This window comes from Chiloscyllium plagiosum, chromosome 21, assembly GCF_004010195.1.
Source record: "Chiloscyllium plagiosum isolate BGI_BamShark_2017 chromosome 21, ASM401019v2, whole genome shotgun sequence".
Taxonomy (NCBI): domain Eukaryota; kingdom Metazoa; phylum Chordata; class Chondrichthyes; order Orectolobiformes; family Hemiscylliidae; genus Chiloscyllium; species Chiloscyllium plagiosum.
Window position 1 is genome coordinate 23,368,918 of NC_057730.1, and position 13,196 is coordinate 23,382,113.

The following is a 13,196-nucleotide window of genomic DNA, read 5'->3' on the forward strand; positions in this document are numbered from 1 at the left end:
AACAGTTTCCTCATTTCCCGTTCCCCCACCTCATCCTAGCTTCTAACCTCCAGAAACTCGCTCCCCTGACCTGTCCGGACTTGTCCGACCTGCCCAGCTCCTTTTCCACCTATCCACTCCCCCCTCTCCTCCCTGACCTATCACCTTCATCTCCTTCCCCACTGACCTATTGTACTCTATGCCACTCTCTCCCCACCCCCACCCTCCTTAGCTTATCTCTCCACGCTTCAGGCTCTCTGCCTTTATTCCTGATGAAGGGCTTTTGCCCGAAACGTCGATTTTGCCTGTCTTCGGATGCTGCCTGAATTGCTGTGCTCTTCCAGCACCACTGATCCAGAATCTGGTTTCCAGCATCTGCAGTCATTGTTTTTACCTCCTTGATAAGATATGCCAATAGGCTGAGTGGCTGATGGATTTAATTTAGATAAATGCGATGTGTTGCATTTTAGTAAGGCAAACCAGGACAGCACTTACACAGTTAATGGTAGAGCCTGGTGAGTGATGCTGAACAAAGAGACCTAGGTGTGCAGGTGCATAGTTCCTTGAAAGCATAACTACGGGTAGAGTGGTGAAGAAGGCATTTGGCACCTTGCTTTCATTGGTCAGAACACTAGGTGTAGGAGTTGGAATGTCATGTTGCAGCTGTACAGGATACTGGCGAGGTCACGTTTAGTGTACTGTGTACAATTTTGGTCACCCTTCTAGAGGAAAAATGTTGTTAAATTTGAGAGGGACTAGAAAAGACTTACAAGAATGTTGCCATGACTGGAGGGATTGAGCTATAGGGAGAGGGTGATTAGGCTGGGACTTTTTCCCTGGAGGGTTGAAGGTTGAGGCTGACTTTATAGAGGTTTGTAAAATCATGAGGGACGTGGATCGGGTGAAGAGTCAAGGTCTTTTCACCAGGGTAGTGGAGTCTAAAAGTAGAGGGCATAGGTTTAAGGTGAGAGGGGAAAGATTTAAAAGGGACCTAAGGGGCAAATGTTTCATACAGAGCATGGTGTGCGTATAGAATGAACTGCCAGAGGAAGTGGTGAAGGCGGGTACAATTACAACATTTAAAAGCCACAATGTGGAGGTGCTGGTGTTGGACTAGGTGGACAAAGTTAAAATCACATAACATCAGGTTATAGTCCAACAGGTCCAACCCTGTCATGGCAACCACTGTAAAACATGCCACCATGTTGACATGGATACTACCATTACACATGGGGACACCATCCACCAGATGCGCAGCAGGTACTCATGTGACTTGGCCGACATTGTCGCTGGAGGTAAGGATGCCCCAGAGCATGGTACATTGGTGAAACCAAGCAGGTGCTACGATAATGGATGAATGGACACTGCTCAACAATTGCCAGACAGGAATGTTTCCTCCCAGTCAGGGAGCATTTCAGCAGTCAAGGACATTCGGCCTCGAATCTTTGGGTGATCGTCCTCCGAGGTGGACTTCAGGATACACAACAACGCAGAGTTGTCGAGCAGAGGCTGACAGCCATGTTCAGTACTCATGAAGATGGCCTCAACCGGGATCTTGGGTTCATGTCACACTACAGGTGACCTCACTACAGTGTACACTCTTGCACACATACATAGACGATCACACTCTCACAGATCCTCTCTCATACATGCTCTTTCAGACACAGTTGCCCGAGGCTGGAATCGAACCCAGGTCCCTGGTGCTGTGAGGCAGCAGTGCTAACCACTGTGCCGCCCATTCCCACGCTTGCACATTCATTCTATTTTATTCAAAAGTATATAATCTGTAGGCAGTCAGTCCATGTGACATTTCATAAATTCATACTTTAGAAAGAGAACCAGTTTGACTCAAAGTTGGAATACAGACAGACTCGAACCTCATATCTTTAATGCATTGTCTGAGCTGAGATGTCACTTGTTTTTTTGAGAAAACCTTAAGTTATATCGGGAATGTGACTTGAAAGATGTTCCGGGATTTACATATTAATGAACTGAAACCTGCAACCCATTGTAAGTGATTAAGACTTAACAGCAATCTAGGTTTAAGTGAGGACTGCAGATGCTGGAGATTAGAGTTGAGACTATGGTGCTGGAAAAGCACAGCAGGTCATGAAGCATCCAAGGAACAGGAAAATCGATGTTTTGGGCAAAAGCAAATAATAATTAGGCATGACCCATGTAACAGTAAAAAGAAAATCCAAAGGATTCCTGATCAAAGGCTTTTGCCTGAAACGTCAATTTTCTTGCTCCTTGGATGCTACCTCACCTGCTGTGCTTTTCCTGCACAACACTCTCGACAGCAATCTAGGTTTGTTCAATACATCACATCAGTTGTATGACACTTTGATCTTTTACTGTAAATTTTGTCCCCTATGATCCTGCCCAACTAGCTACCTTTTGAAGGAGCAGTGCTCTGAAAGCTTGTACTTCCAAACATTTTTGCACCCAGTCAACACTTCTAACTAAAGCCTATATACGCACATTTTAAAAAAGAAAGTCCAATTGTTGGACTATAACCTGGTGTTGTGTGATTTTTAACATTTAAAAGGCATCTGGATGGATATATGAATAGGAAGGATTTAGAATGATTTGACCCAAATGCTAGTTAATGGGATTAGTTTAATTCAGGATATCTGGTTGGCATGGACGATTTGGACCAAAGGGTCTGTCACTATGCTGTATATCTCTTTGACTCTATGACTACAGATCTTCCCTGACTCCCTTTCATTTCCTTATGAAGTAGCACATTTGAGTCACCACAGCATAAATCTCCATTCAGCCACTATGAAGCCTGCCAAGTGCATTCTAAAACCTGTGTCTCATTCGCAATCCTGACTCATTATCTCATCCATTATCATAAATTGGATAACAATCCTAAATCAGATTCCAAATTGGATATATGCAAAATTCAGTCCAAAAGCTAACCATATGAACATTCATTTTGCTGCCGAGGAAGACATCACCCTGCCATTTGAGCAGAATCTTCGGTTGAAAGTTTTGCCCAGCATCTGACTCCACATTGTCACCCTCAAGTTTATATTCACACTGCATCTCTGTTCCAATTCCGTGTCCACATACATTCACAGACAGTCACAAAGACAGTGTCATGAACAGGAAAACTGAAAATCTATTTTTGTCTCTATATACTCTTTCTAGTATGCACTTTTCATTAAAATGGTGTAAGGTAGAGGAATTCTTGCTCTTGCATGTGCAGCAGTCTTGGTATATAAATAAGTGCTTAAAAATGGAAAATAATAATTAAACATGATCCATGTAACAGTGAAAAGAAAATCCAAAGAAATATGGATCTTTGGTGACTGTGTGGAGTTTGTACATCCTCCACGTGTCTGTGTGTGGGTTTCCTCCCACAATCCAAAGATGTGCTGGCCAGGTGAATTGGCCATGCTAAGTGGCCCATAGTGTTAGGTGTATTAGTCAAGGGTAAATATAGGGCAGAGAAACGGGTCTGGATGGGTTACTCTCTGGAGAGTCAGTGTGGAATTGTTGAGCCAAAGGGCCTGTTTCCATACCAATCCATTCCTGCTCTTATTTTAAAAAATGTGCTCATATAGGCTTTAGTTAAAAGTGTTGACCGGGTGCAAAAAAATCAAAGAACAGGTGTTTCATCCATGCTGTACTTTTCACTCTAACTGTTGGAAGACATGTGATGTTGCCTCCATGCTGTGCTTCCTTTGCACTAACCGGATGGAAGAGGAGTGGTGTTTCATCTGCGCCGCACTGCATTCCTGTCACAGATTTCAAGGGCTTCATGCTGTCCAGCTGCCTATGCAGCCGCTGACGTCTCTGCTGCTCTTTTCTGCAATACTCCCTCTGCATTTGGTCATTTGGCTGCAGCCTGCAACATGGATTACTGTTTCAAAATGAAATAGAGAGAAAAGCAGCATCTTTATAAAAAGGAGTGAAATTTATAAATGTTGATATTCAGAGGGGGTTGAGTGCACTCTTACAAGAAACAAAGAAAGTTAACATAGAGATATGGTTAGCAGTTAGAAAGGCAAATAGCTTTTTCGTAATTATTACAAGGGGACTAGATAGTGAAAATAAGTCAAACTTGCAACAATTATTTTGAACTTTGCTGTTCAAGGCAGTGACTTTCAGGAGTTCTTCAGTCAACAAACCACTCTTAGTGTAGCCATAGTCTCCATTTCTAAATGTAGATATACCTGCATCGGAGGTATGTTTATTAAATTGGTTCCAAGGACAAGAGGATTGTCCTGTAGAAAGGATCAGTACATTGGGCCTATATTTTCTGAAGTTTACAAGAGAAGTTATATAATTAAAACATTCAAGATTGTGAAACAATTTGATAAGGTAGATACTAACAGGTGTTTCCCTGACCAAAGAAATAGAACAATAGGGACACTGTATCAGGGTAAACTGCTAATTATTTAGGTCTGAACTTAAGAGAAATTTCTTCACTCAATGGGTTGTGAATCTTTAGAATTCTCTTACCCAGAAGGCTGAGCATGTCCCATTGTTGAATATTTTTCATGCTGAGATAGAAAGATTTTTGGTCTCCTAGGGAATCAAGGGATAAGAAGGCACCAGGCAGGAAAATGGAACTAAGACCAAAGGTCAACCATGATTATACTGAATGGCAGAGCAGGTTTGAGGGGCCAGATGGGCTTTGACTGCTCCTATTTCTTATGTTCTAAATCAAATAGTTTCACAACTGGCAACAGAATATTTACATCCAATTTACAAATGAGCAATAATTAAATCCATAAGGGGTGAGGTGTTCCTATCATGAATTTACCTTGAGAAGATTAGTGTCCAATGACTATTATTTGTCACAAACATAGGTTTTTTATTTATTGGTCAAAGGAGAAAAGGCCTCCTTCTGTACCAGGATTTAATTATCTGAGGAAGAAGACACTGAGGTACAACAGCATCAAACTCAAATCAATCTCTATCCAGTTATTCCTTTATGTATGGCACAAGGCCAAACTTAGGCACTGTTGTGGTGGTCAGCTGACCATCAATCATGGTCTATGTTCAAAAAAAGAGTGGTCTGTTGACTGAAGAACTCCTGAAAGTCACTGCATTGAACAGCAACAAGTCACTGATGTAATTAGTGATTGATGCATTAAACACAACTATAATGGTTTTCAATTAAACTGCACCTTTTGCATTGAATAACAGCTAAAAAAATGTAAAAGAGGTAGCTGGACACTTAGTTAAAGAGTTAGCGTTTAAGGAGGATCTTAGCAGAGGAAAGGAACATTGAGGTGTAGAGATGTTTCGGAGAGGATTCCAGATTTCAGAACCTTAGTGGATGAAAGAACAGGTATCATTGGTGAGGAAAGATGCCCAAAAGATCACGTCTGAGAAATGGAAAGTCTTCAGGCTTTTCAACTCATAGATCATGCATCCCATCATACCTCTCCTAACTTTTGAGGAACTATCCAATTAATCTTAATGTTCTGCTCTTTCCACAAAACTCAATACAGTATAACAATGTGGAAAATTGCCCAGGTTTGTCCTGGACACAAAATGCAGCACAAATCCAACCTGGCTAATTACCACCCCATCGGTCTGTTCTCAATTATCAAGGCAGGGCAGGTGACAGAGGTGTCAGTGGGGGAGCACTTTGGGGCCAGCAACCATAATTCTATTAGATTTAAAATAGTGAGGGAAAAGGATAGACCAGATCTAAAAGTTGAAGTTCTAAATTGGAGAAAGGCCAATTTTGACGGTATTAGGCAAGAACTTTCAAAAGCTGATTGGGGGCAGATGTTTGCAGATAAAGGGATGGCTGGAAAATGGGAAGCCTTCAGAAGTGAGATGACGAGAGTCCAGTGAAAGTACATTCCTGTTAGGGTGAAAGGAAAGGCTGCTAGGTATAGGGAATGCTGAATAACTAAAGAAATTGAGGGTTTGGTTAAGAAAAAGAAGGAAGCATATGTAAGGTATAGATAGGATAGATCGAGTGAATCTTTAGAAGAGTATAAAGGCAGTAGGAGTATACTTAAGAGGGAAATCAGGAGGACGAAAAGGGGACATGAGAAAGCTTTGGCAAATAGAATTAAGGAGAATCCAAAGGGTTTTTACAAATACATTAAGGACAAAAAGAAAACTAGGAGAGAATAGGCCCCTCAAAGATCAGCAAGGCAGCTTTTGTGTGGAACCGCAGAAAATGGGGGAGATACTAAACGAGTATTTTGCATCAGTATTTACTGTAGAAAAGGACATGGAAGATATAGAATGTAGGGAAATAGATGATGGCACCTTGCAAAATATTATAGAGGAGGAAGTGCTGGATGTCTTGAAAAGCATAAAGGTGGATAAATCCCCAGGACCTGATCAGGTGTACCCTAGAACTCTGTGGGAAGCTAGAGAAATGATTGCTGGACCTCTTGCTGAGATATTTATATCTTTGATAGTCACATGTGAGGTGCCGGAAGATTGGAGGTTGGCTAACGTGGTGCCATTGTTGAAGAAGGGTGGTAAGGACAAGCCAGGGAACTATAGACCGGTGAGCCTGACGTCGGTGGTGGGCAAGTTGTTGGAGGGAATCCTGAGGGACAGGATGTACATGTATTTGGAAAGGCAAGGACTGATTAGGGAGAGTCAACATGGCTTTGTGCGTGGGAAATCATGTCTCACAAGCTTGATTGAGTGTTTTGAGGAAGTAACAAAGAGGATTGATAAGGGCAGAGCTGTAGGTGTGATCTATATGGACTTCAGTAAGGCATTCAACAAGGTTTCCCATGGGAGACTGGTTAGCAAGGTTAGATCTCACGGAATACAGGGAGAACTAGCCATTTGGATACAGAACTGGCTCAAAGGTAGAAAATAAAGGGTGATGGTGGAGGGATGTTTTTCAGACTGGAGGCCTGAGACCAGTGGAGTGCCACAAGGATTGGTGCTGGGTCCTCTACTTTTTGTCATTTACATAAATGATTTGGATGCGAGCATAAGAGATACAGTTAGTAAGTTTGCAGATGACACCAAAATTGGAGGTGTAATGGACAGCAAAGAAGGTTACCTCAGATTACAATAGAATCTTGATTAGGTGGGCCAATGTGCTGAGAAGTGGCAGATGGAGTTTAATTCAGATAAATGCGAGGTGCTGCATTTTGAGAAAGCAAATCTTAGCAGGTCTTATACACTTAATGGTAAGGTCCTAGGGAGTGTTGCTGAACAAAGAGACTTTGGAGTGCAGGTTCATCGCTCCTTAAAAGTAGAGTCGCAGGTAGATATGATAGTGAAAAAGGCGTTTGGTATGCTTTCCTTTATTGAGTACAGGAGTTAGGAGGTCATGTTGTGGCTGTACAGGGCTGAAAAATGTGTTGCTGGAAAAGCGCAGCAGGTCAGGCATCATCAAAGGAGCAGGAGAATCGACGTTTCTTCAGGAAGGGCTTATGCCCGAAATGTCGATTCTCCTGATCCTTTGATGCTGCCTGACCTGCTGCGCTTTTCCAGCAACACATTTTTCAGCTCTGATCTCCAGCATTTGCAGTTCTCACTTTCTCCCTGTGGCTATACAGCACATTGGTTAGGCCACTGTTGGAATATTGTGTGCAATTCTGGTCTACTTCCTATCGGAAAGATGTTGTGAAACTTGAAAGGGTTCAGAAAAGATTTACATGGATGTTGCCTGGGTTGGAGGATTTGAGCTACAGGGAGAGGCTGAACGGGCTGGGGCGGTTTTCCCTGGAGCATTGGAGGCTGAGGGGAGACCTTATAGAGGTTTACAAAATTATGAGTGGCATGGATAGGATAAATAGGCAAAGTCTTTTCCCTGGGGTCGGGGAGTCCAGAACTAGAGGGCATAGGTTTAGGGTGAGAGGGGAAAGATATAAAAGGGACCTAAGAGGCAACTTTTTCACACAGGTGGTGGTATGTGTAAGCAATGAGCTGCCAGAGGAAGTGATGGAGGCTGGTACAATTGCAACATTTAAAAGGCATTTGGATGGGTATATGAATAGGAAGGATTTGGAGGGATATGGGCTGGGTACTGGAAGGTGGGACTAGATTGGGTTGGGATATCTGGTCAGTATGGACGGGTTGGACCAAAGGATCTGTTTCCATGATGTACATCTCTATGACTCTAATAAACTGATGAAAGGTGTCATCAACACTGTTATCAAGCAGCATCTGCTCAGCAATAACCTGCTCACTAATATTCATTGATGTTTGGGCGCCATCAGGGCAATCAGTACCTGGCCTCATTTAAACATGGACTAAAGACTGAATTCCAGAAGTAAGAGTGACTATGCTTGACAACAATGCTGTATTTGATCAGATGTGACATCCAGGAGCCTTGCAAAGCTAGGGTCAATGGGAACTGGGGGGAAAGCTTTCTGCTAGCTGGAGTCATACCATGCATGAAGGTAGATAATTATGATTGTTGGAGGTGAGTCATCTCAGCTCCAGGACAGCTCTGCAGCAATCCCTGTGTTTTTTTGAATAATTTTTTAAAAATATTGTCACTGGAGTCATAGTGAGACTATGAGGGGATTTAAAGTTATGATTGAGCATTTTAAATTCAGCGCATTGAGGAACCAATAATGTAGTTCATCAGTGGCCTCTACAGTCATTGACATTGTCCCTTCAGCTATACAGCAGTAATAGTTACAGAGACAGAAAATTGGAAGAGAAAGGAAATTAGTGAAATGAAAACAGAAAAATAATGGACAAAATTTTGATGAAAGGACCTATAAATTTAATTCTGCTTCTCTCTCCATAGATCTTGCCAGACCTGTTGACCATTTCCACTATTTTCTATTTTTCATTTTCCATATTCTGTATTTTATTTCAGCTTTTCAGTATCTGCATTTGCTTTTGCTTGGTTAGCACATCAATGCACTTTTCTCATCTCAAGACATATTCTCTTCCTTACCTACTTAAAGTTTCAGGATATTGTTCCCCTGGAGGCAGTGTCAGTTCACTTTGTCTGACAGCTGGAATTGTGACTTTTGAAGTGGTCTTTTTCAGTGTCAGACCAGGTGTGAGGGCAGGTTGGTCATTGGGTGAATTTAGCTCCTCTAGAGCTCTTATCTCTGTTTTGGACTCTGCAGCCACGGTCAACCCATGCTGCTCACCAACAGGTTTATTGCTTTCATTTTTTGCTTTCCTTCTCTTCTTCTGGGCTGGTTTGATCTGTTCGCCAGTTGCTCGTGCCTGTTCAGCTGCACTTTTAGAATTATTGGCTGTTACTTTTGAGAAGTTGACAGAGGCTTTTCGCAGTTTCTTTAGTAACATGCTTTTACCAGTACAGTCATTGTAACTAGTAGAGAGAAAAAAATAAAATCAGGTGCATGAACAGCATGTGCCATCGGCTCATAATACTGGAAAACTTGTTATGAACCAGACCAAATCCACTCCCCTCAAATATATCAAGGAGATAGCCTAGACCCTAACTTCCATCTTATTCAAAGGCAAGCATAAACTGCTGTGTTCCAGATGTAATTCAATTGGTTATGCTTCTTGGCTTGAAGCAAAACATAACGTTTTTCTTACCCTACAGTTAAAATATAAACAAAAAGAATTGGTATAACGTTAACTTTATTGGAAAACTTGACAGACTATTATTTGCATTTCCATCTTCTCATTGTTTTCTTGGAAGTGTACAGCACTGACACCCCCATCACTCACATTGATAGTCACCCCTTGACTGACTTTGTGTAATTAGGGGTGGTTAACACAGCTTTCAGGCTGTCAAATGCCTTTTGACACTCTTCTGTCTACTCAAAGTTTCTGCACTCCTTCAACAAGTCAGTTATGGAATAACTACGCTGCTATAGTTTGGTTGGAATTTCCAATAAACCCACTCAGAACAAGAAATCGTAGTACTCCTCTCTTCTTTTATATAGGAAATTCCCTAGTAACCTGTGTCATAGAGTTACAGTTATACAGACCTTTCTGTCAATCTCATCCATGCAACCATATGTCCTAAATTAAGCTAGTCCCAATTGCCAGCATTTGGACCATCTCCCTCTAAACCCTTTCTATTCATGTAACTATCCAAATGTCTTTTAAATACTGTATTTGTACCAGTCACTACCACTTCCTCTGGTAGCTCATTCCATACAAGCACCACCCCCTGCATGAAAAAGTTGCCCCTTAGGTCCCTTTTAAATCTTTCCTCTCTTACCTTAATCCTATGTCCTCTAATTTTGGACTCCCCTCCCCTGGGGAAAACTGCTTGGCTATTCACCCTATCTATGCTCCTCATGTTTTCACATTTTGTGGGTCCATCTATCATGTCCAATGAGATGGTCTAGGAATGTGACTTGGGCTTTTTCAGACTTACACTTAACCAAATTTATCACAAAGCCAGCCTTCTGAAATTTATCGAGTAATTCTGATAGATGCTTCAATTGTTCCTTCAATGTGTGACTAAAAATCACCAGATCATCTATGTACAGCAAACAATTCAGTAATCCTGAAATTATTTTATTGGTTTCTCTTTGAAATGTAGCTGGTGCATTTTTCATACCAAATGGCATAAGTTTAAACTAGTAAAGTCCATTTGGTATCACGGAAGCTGAAACTTCCTTCACTATGTCAGATAAAGGTACCTGCTAGTATGGTCTGAGTAAGTCCAACTTTGAAATGCAAGTTGCTTGACCCACCTTCTCAATACAATCTTCCAGCCGTGGATGAAGATATGAATCAGATTTAGTAACTGCATTGACTTTGTGGTAATCAACACACACTCGTTGGATACCATTTGGTTTTGGCACCAATAATATGAGTTAGCTCCATTCACTGCAACTCACTTCGATTATATTGTCTTTGAGCATGCTTTCAATCTCTTTTTGAAACGGTTTGAGATGGTTAAGTCAATAAGGACATTGCTTAATTTGAACGGCATTTCCGATATCTACATCATGTTAGTACTTCCCAACTTAAACCCAACATGTGATAATAATAACTTTTTCAGGTCATGTTGATTTTCTTCTGGAAGGTCATAGAGTCATAGAGTCATAGAGATGTACAGCATGAAAACAGACCCTTCGGTCCAACCCGTCCATGCCGAACAGATATCCCAACCCAATCCAGTCCCACCTGCCCGCACCCGGCCCATATCCCTCCAAACCCTTCCTATTCATATACCCATCCAAATGCCTCATAAATGTTGCAATTGTACCAGCCTCCACCACATCCTCTGGCAGCTCATTCCGTACACACACCACCCTATCCGTGAGAACGTTGCTCCTTAGGTCTCTTTTATATCTTTCCCCTCTCACCCTAAACCTATGCCCTCTAGTTCTGGACTCCCTGACCCCAGGGAAAAGACTTTGTCTATTTACCCTAGCCATGCTCCTCATTATTTTGTAAACCTCTTTAAGGTCACCTCTCAGCCTCTGACACTCTAGGGAAAACAGCCCCAGCCTGTTCAGTGTCTCCCTATAGCTCAAATCCTCCAACCCTGGCAACATCCTTGTAAATCTTTGAAATGCAAGTTGCTTGACCCTTTCAAGTTTCACAACATTGGTGTCATCTGCAAACTTACTAACAGCACCTATTATGCTCGCATCCAAATCATTTATATAAAAGACAAAAAGTAGAGGACCAAGTACCGATCCTTGTGGCACTCCACTGGTCACAGGTCTCCAGTCTGAAAAACAACCCTTCACCACCACCCTCTGTCTTCTACCTTTGAGCCAGTTCTGTATCCAAATGGCTAGTTCTCCCTGTATTCCGTGAGATCTAACCTTGCTAACCAGTCTCCCATGGGAAACCTTGTCGAACGCCTTATTGAAGTCCATATAGATCACATCTACCACTCTGCCCTCATCAATCCTTTTTGTTACTTCCTCAATAACTCAATCAGGTTTGTGACACATGATTTCCCACGCACAAAGCCATGTTGACTCTCCCTAATCAGTCCTTGCCTTTCCAAATACATGTACATCCTGTCCCTCAGGATTCCCTCCAACAACTTGCCCACCACCGACGTCAGGCTCACTGGTCTATAGTTCCCTGGCTTGTCCTTACCACCCTTCTTAAACAGTGGCACAACGTTAGCCAACCTCCAGTCTTCTAGCACCTCACGTGTGACTATCGATGATACAAATATTCCAGCAAACGGTCCAGCAATCACTTCTCTAGCTTCCCACAGAGTTCGAGGGTAAATCTGATCATGTCCTGAGGATTTATCCACCTTTACCCGTTTCAAGACATCCAGCGCTTCCTCCTGTGTAATATGGACATTTCGCAAGATGTCACCATCTATTTCCCTACAGTCTATATATTCCACACTCAATCCATCCTGTCTATACCTTACATATGCTTCCTTCTTTTTCTTAACCAGACCCTCAAATTCTTTAGTCATCCAGCATTCCCTGTACCTACCAGCCTTTCCCTTCAACCTAACAGGAATATACTTTCTCTGGATTCTCATTATCTCATTTCTGAAAGCTTCTCATTTTCCAGCGTCCCTTTATCTGCAAACATCTGCACCCAATCACCTTTCGAAAGTTCTTGCCAAATGCCATCCATAATTTATCCCAATTTTTGAGAACTTCCTTATTATCAAATTTAATTTAAGGAATATCAAATTCAAATTATTCTGGATTTGGTTCTTTACTCCAAGTTGCAACAAGTACCATATTCTCCTCTTGCTTTTCTTCCTCATCAAAGTACCATTTGAGCCTCCTCACATTGCATTCTGTGAGATTCCTGCTATCTGGTGTTCTTATCAAATAATTCACTTCACTCATTGTCCTTTTGATTTGATAATGCCCACTAAGCCTTGTTTTTGAAGGTTCACCTACCATCGGTATGAATACTCACATTTTATCACCTCTGGTGAAACTATAATTTTTTGATTTCTTATCATCACATACTGTATTACTTTTAAATACTGTATAGCCAACTTACCCAATCTATTTAATCTTTCCCTAAAGTTTGACACATAGTTGAAACATGTGGTTTCTGAACTCTGACTTACTAATTTTTCCTTAATGAATTTCAGTGGTCCTCTCACCTCATGTCCAAACACTAATTCAATTGCACTGAATTTAGTTAGAGTCATAGAGATGTACAGCATGGAAACAGACCCTTCGATCCAACCCGTCCATGCCGACCAGATATCCCAACCCAATCTAGTCCCACCTGCCCGCACCCGGCCCATATTCCTCCAAATCCTTCCTATTCATATACCCATCCAAATGCCTCTTAAATCTTGCAAATGTACCAGCCTCCACCACATCCTCTGGCAGCTCATTCCATACACGTACCAC

General features: G+C 41.9%; 1 protein-coding gene across 8 annotated transcripts in view; it reads right to left on the bottom strand.

The window, feature by feature from the left end:
• The window catches only part of LOC122560658 (dynein axonemal assembly factor 8), a 102,053-nt gene that overhangs the window by 61,504 nt on the left and 27,353 nt on the right, over positions 1–13,196 (bottom strand). For 7 of the 8 annotated variants that reach the window (XM_043711543.1, XM_043711538.1, XM_043711537.1 and 4 more), the window contains exons 9-10: positions 8,846–9,232; positions 3,682–3,850 (exon numbers count right to left, since the gene is read on the bottom strand). In XM_043711543.1, coding sequence (XP_043567478.1) covers positions 3,682–3,850; positions 8,846–9,232 — 556 coding nt within the window. The remainder of the gene's footprint in view (positions 1–3,681; positions 3,851–8,845; positions 9,233–13,196) is intronic. The other variant, XM_043711540.1, reaches the window with a different exon arrangement.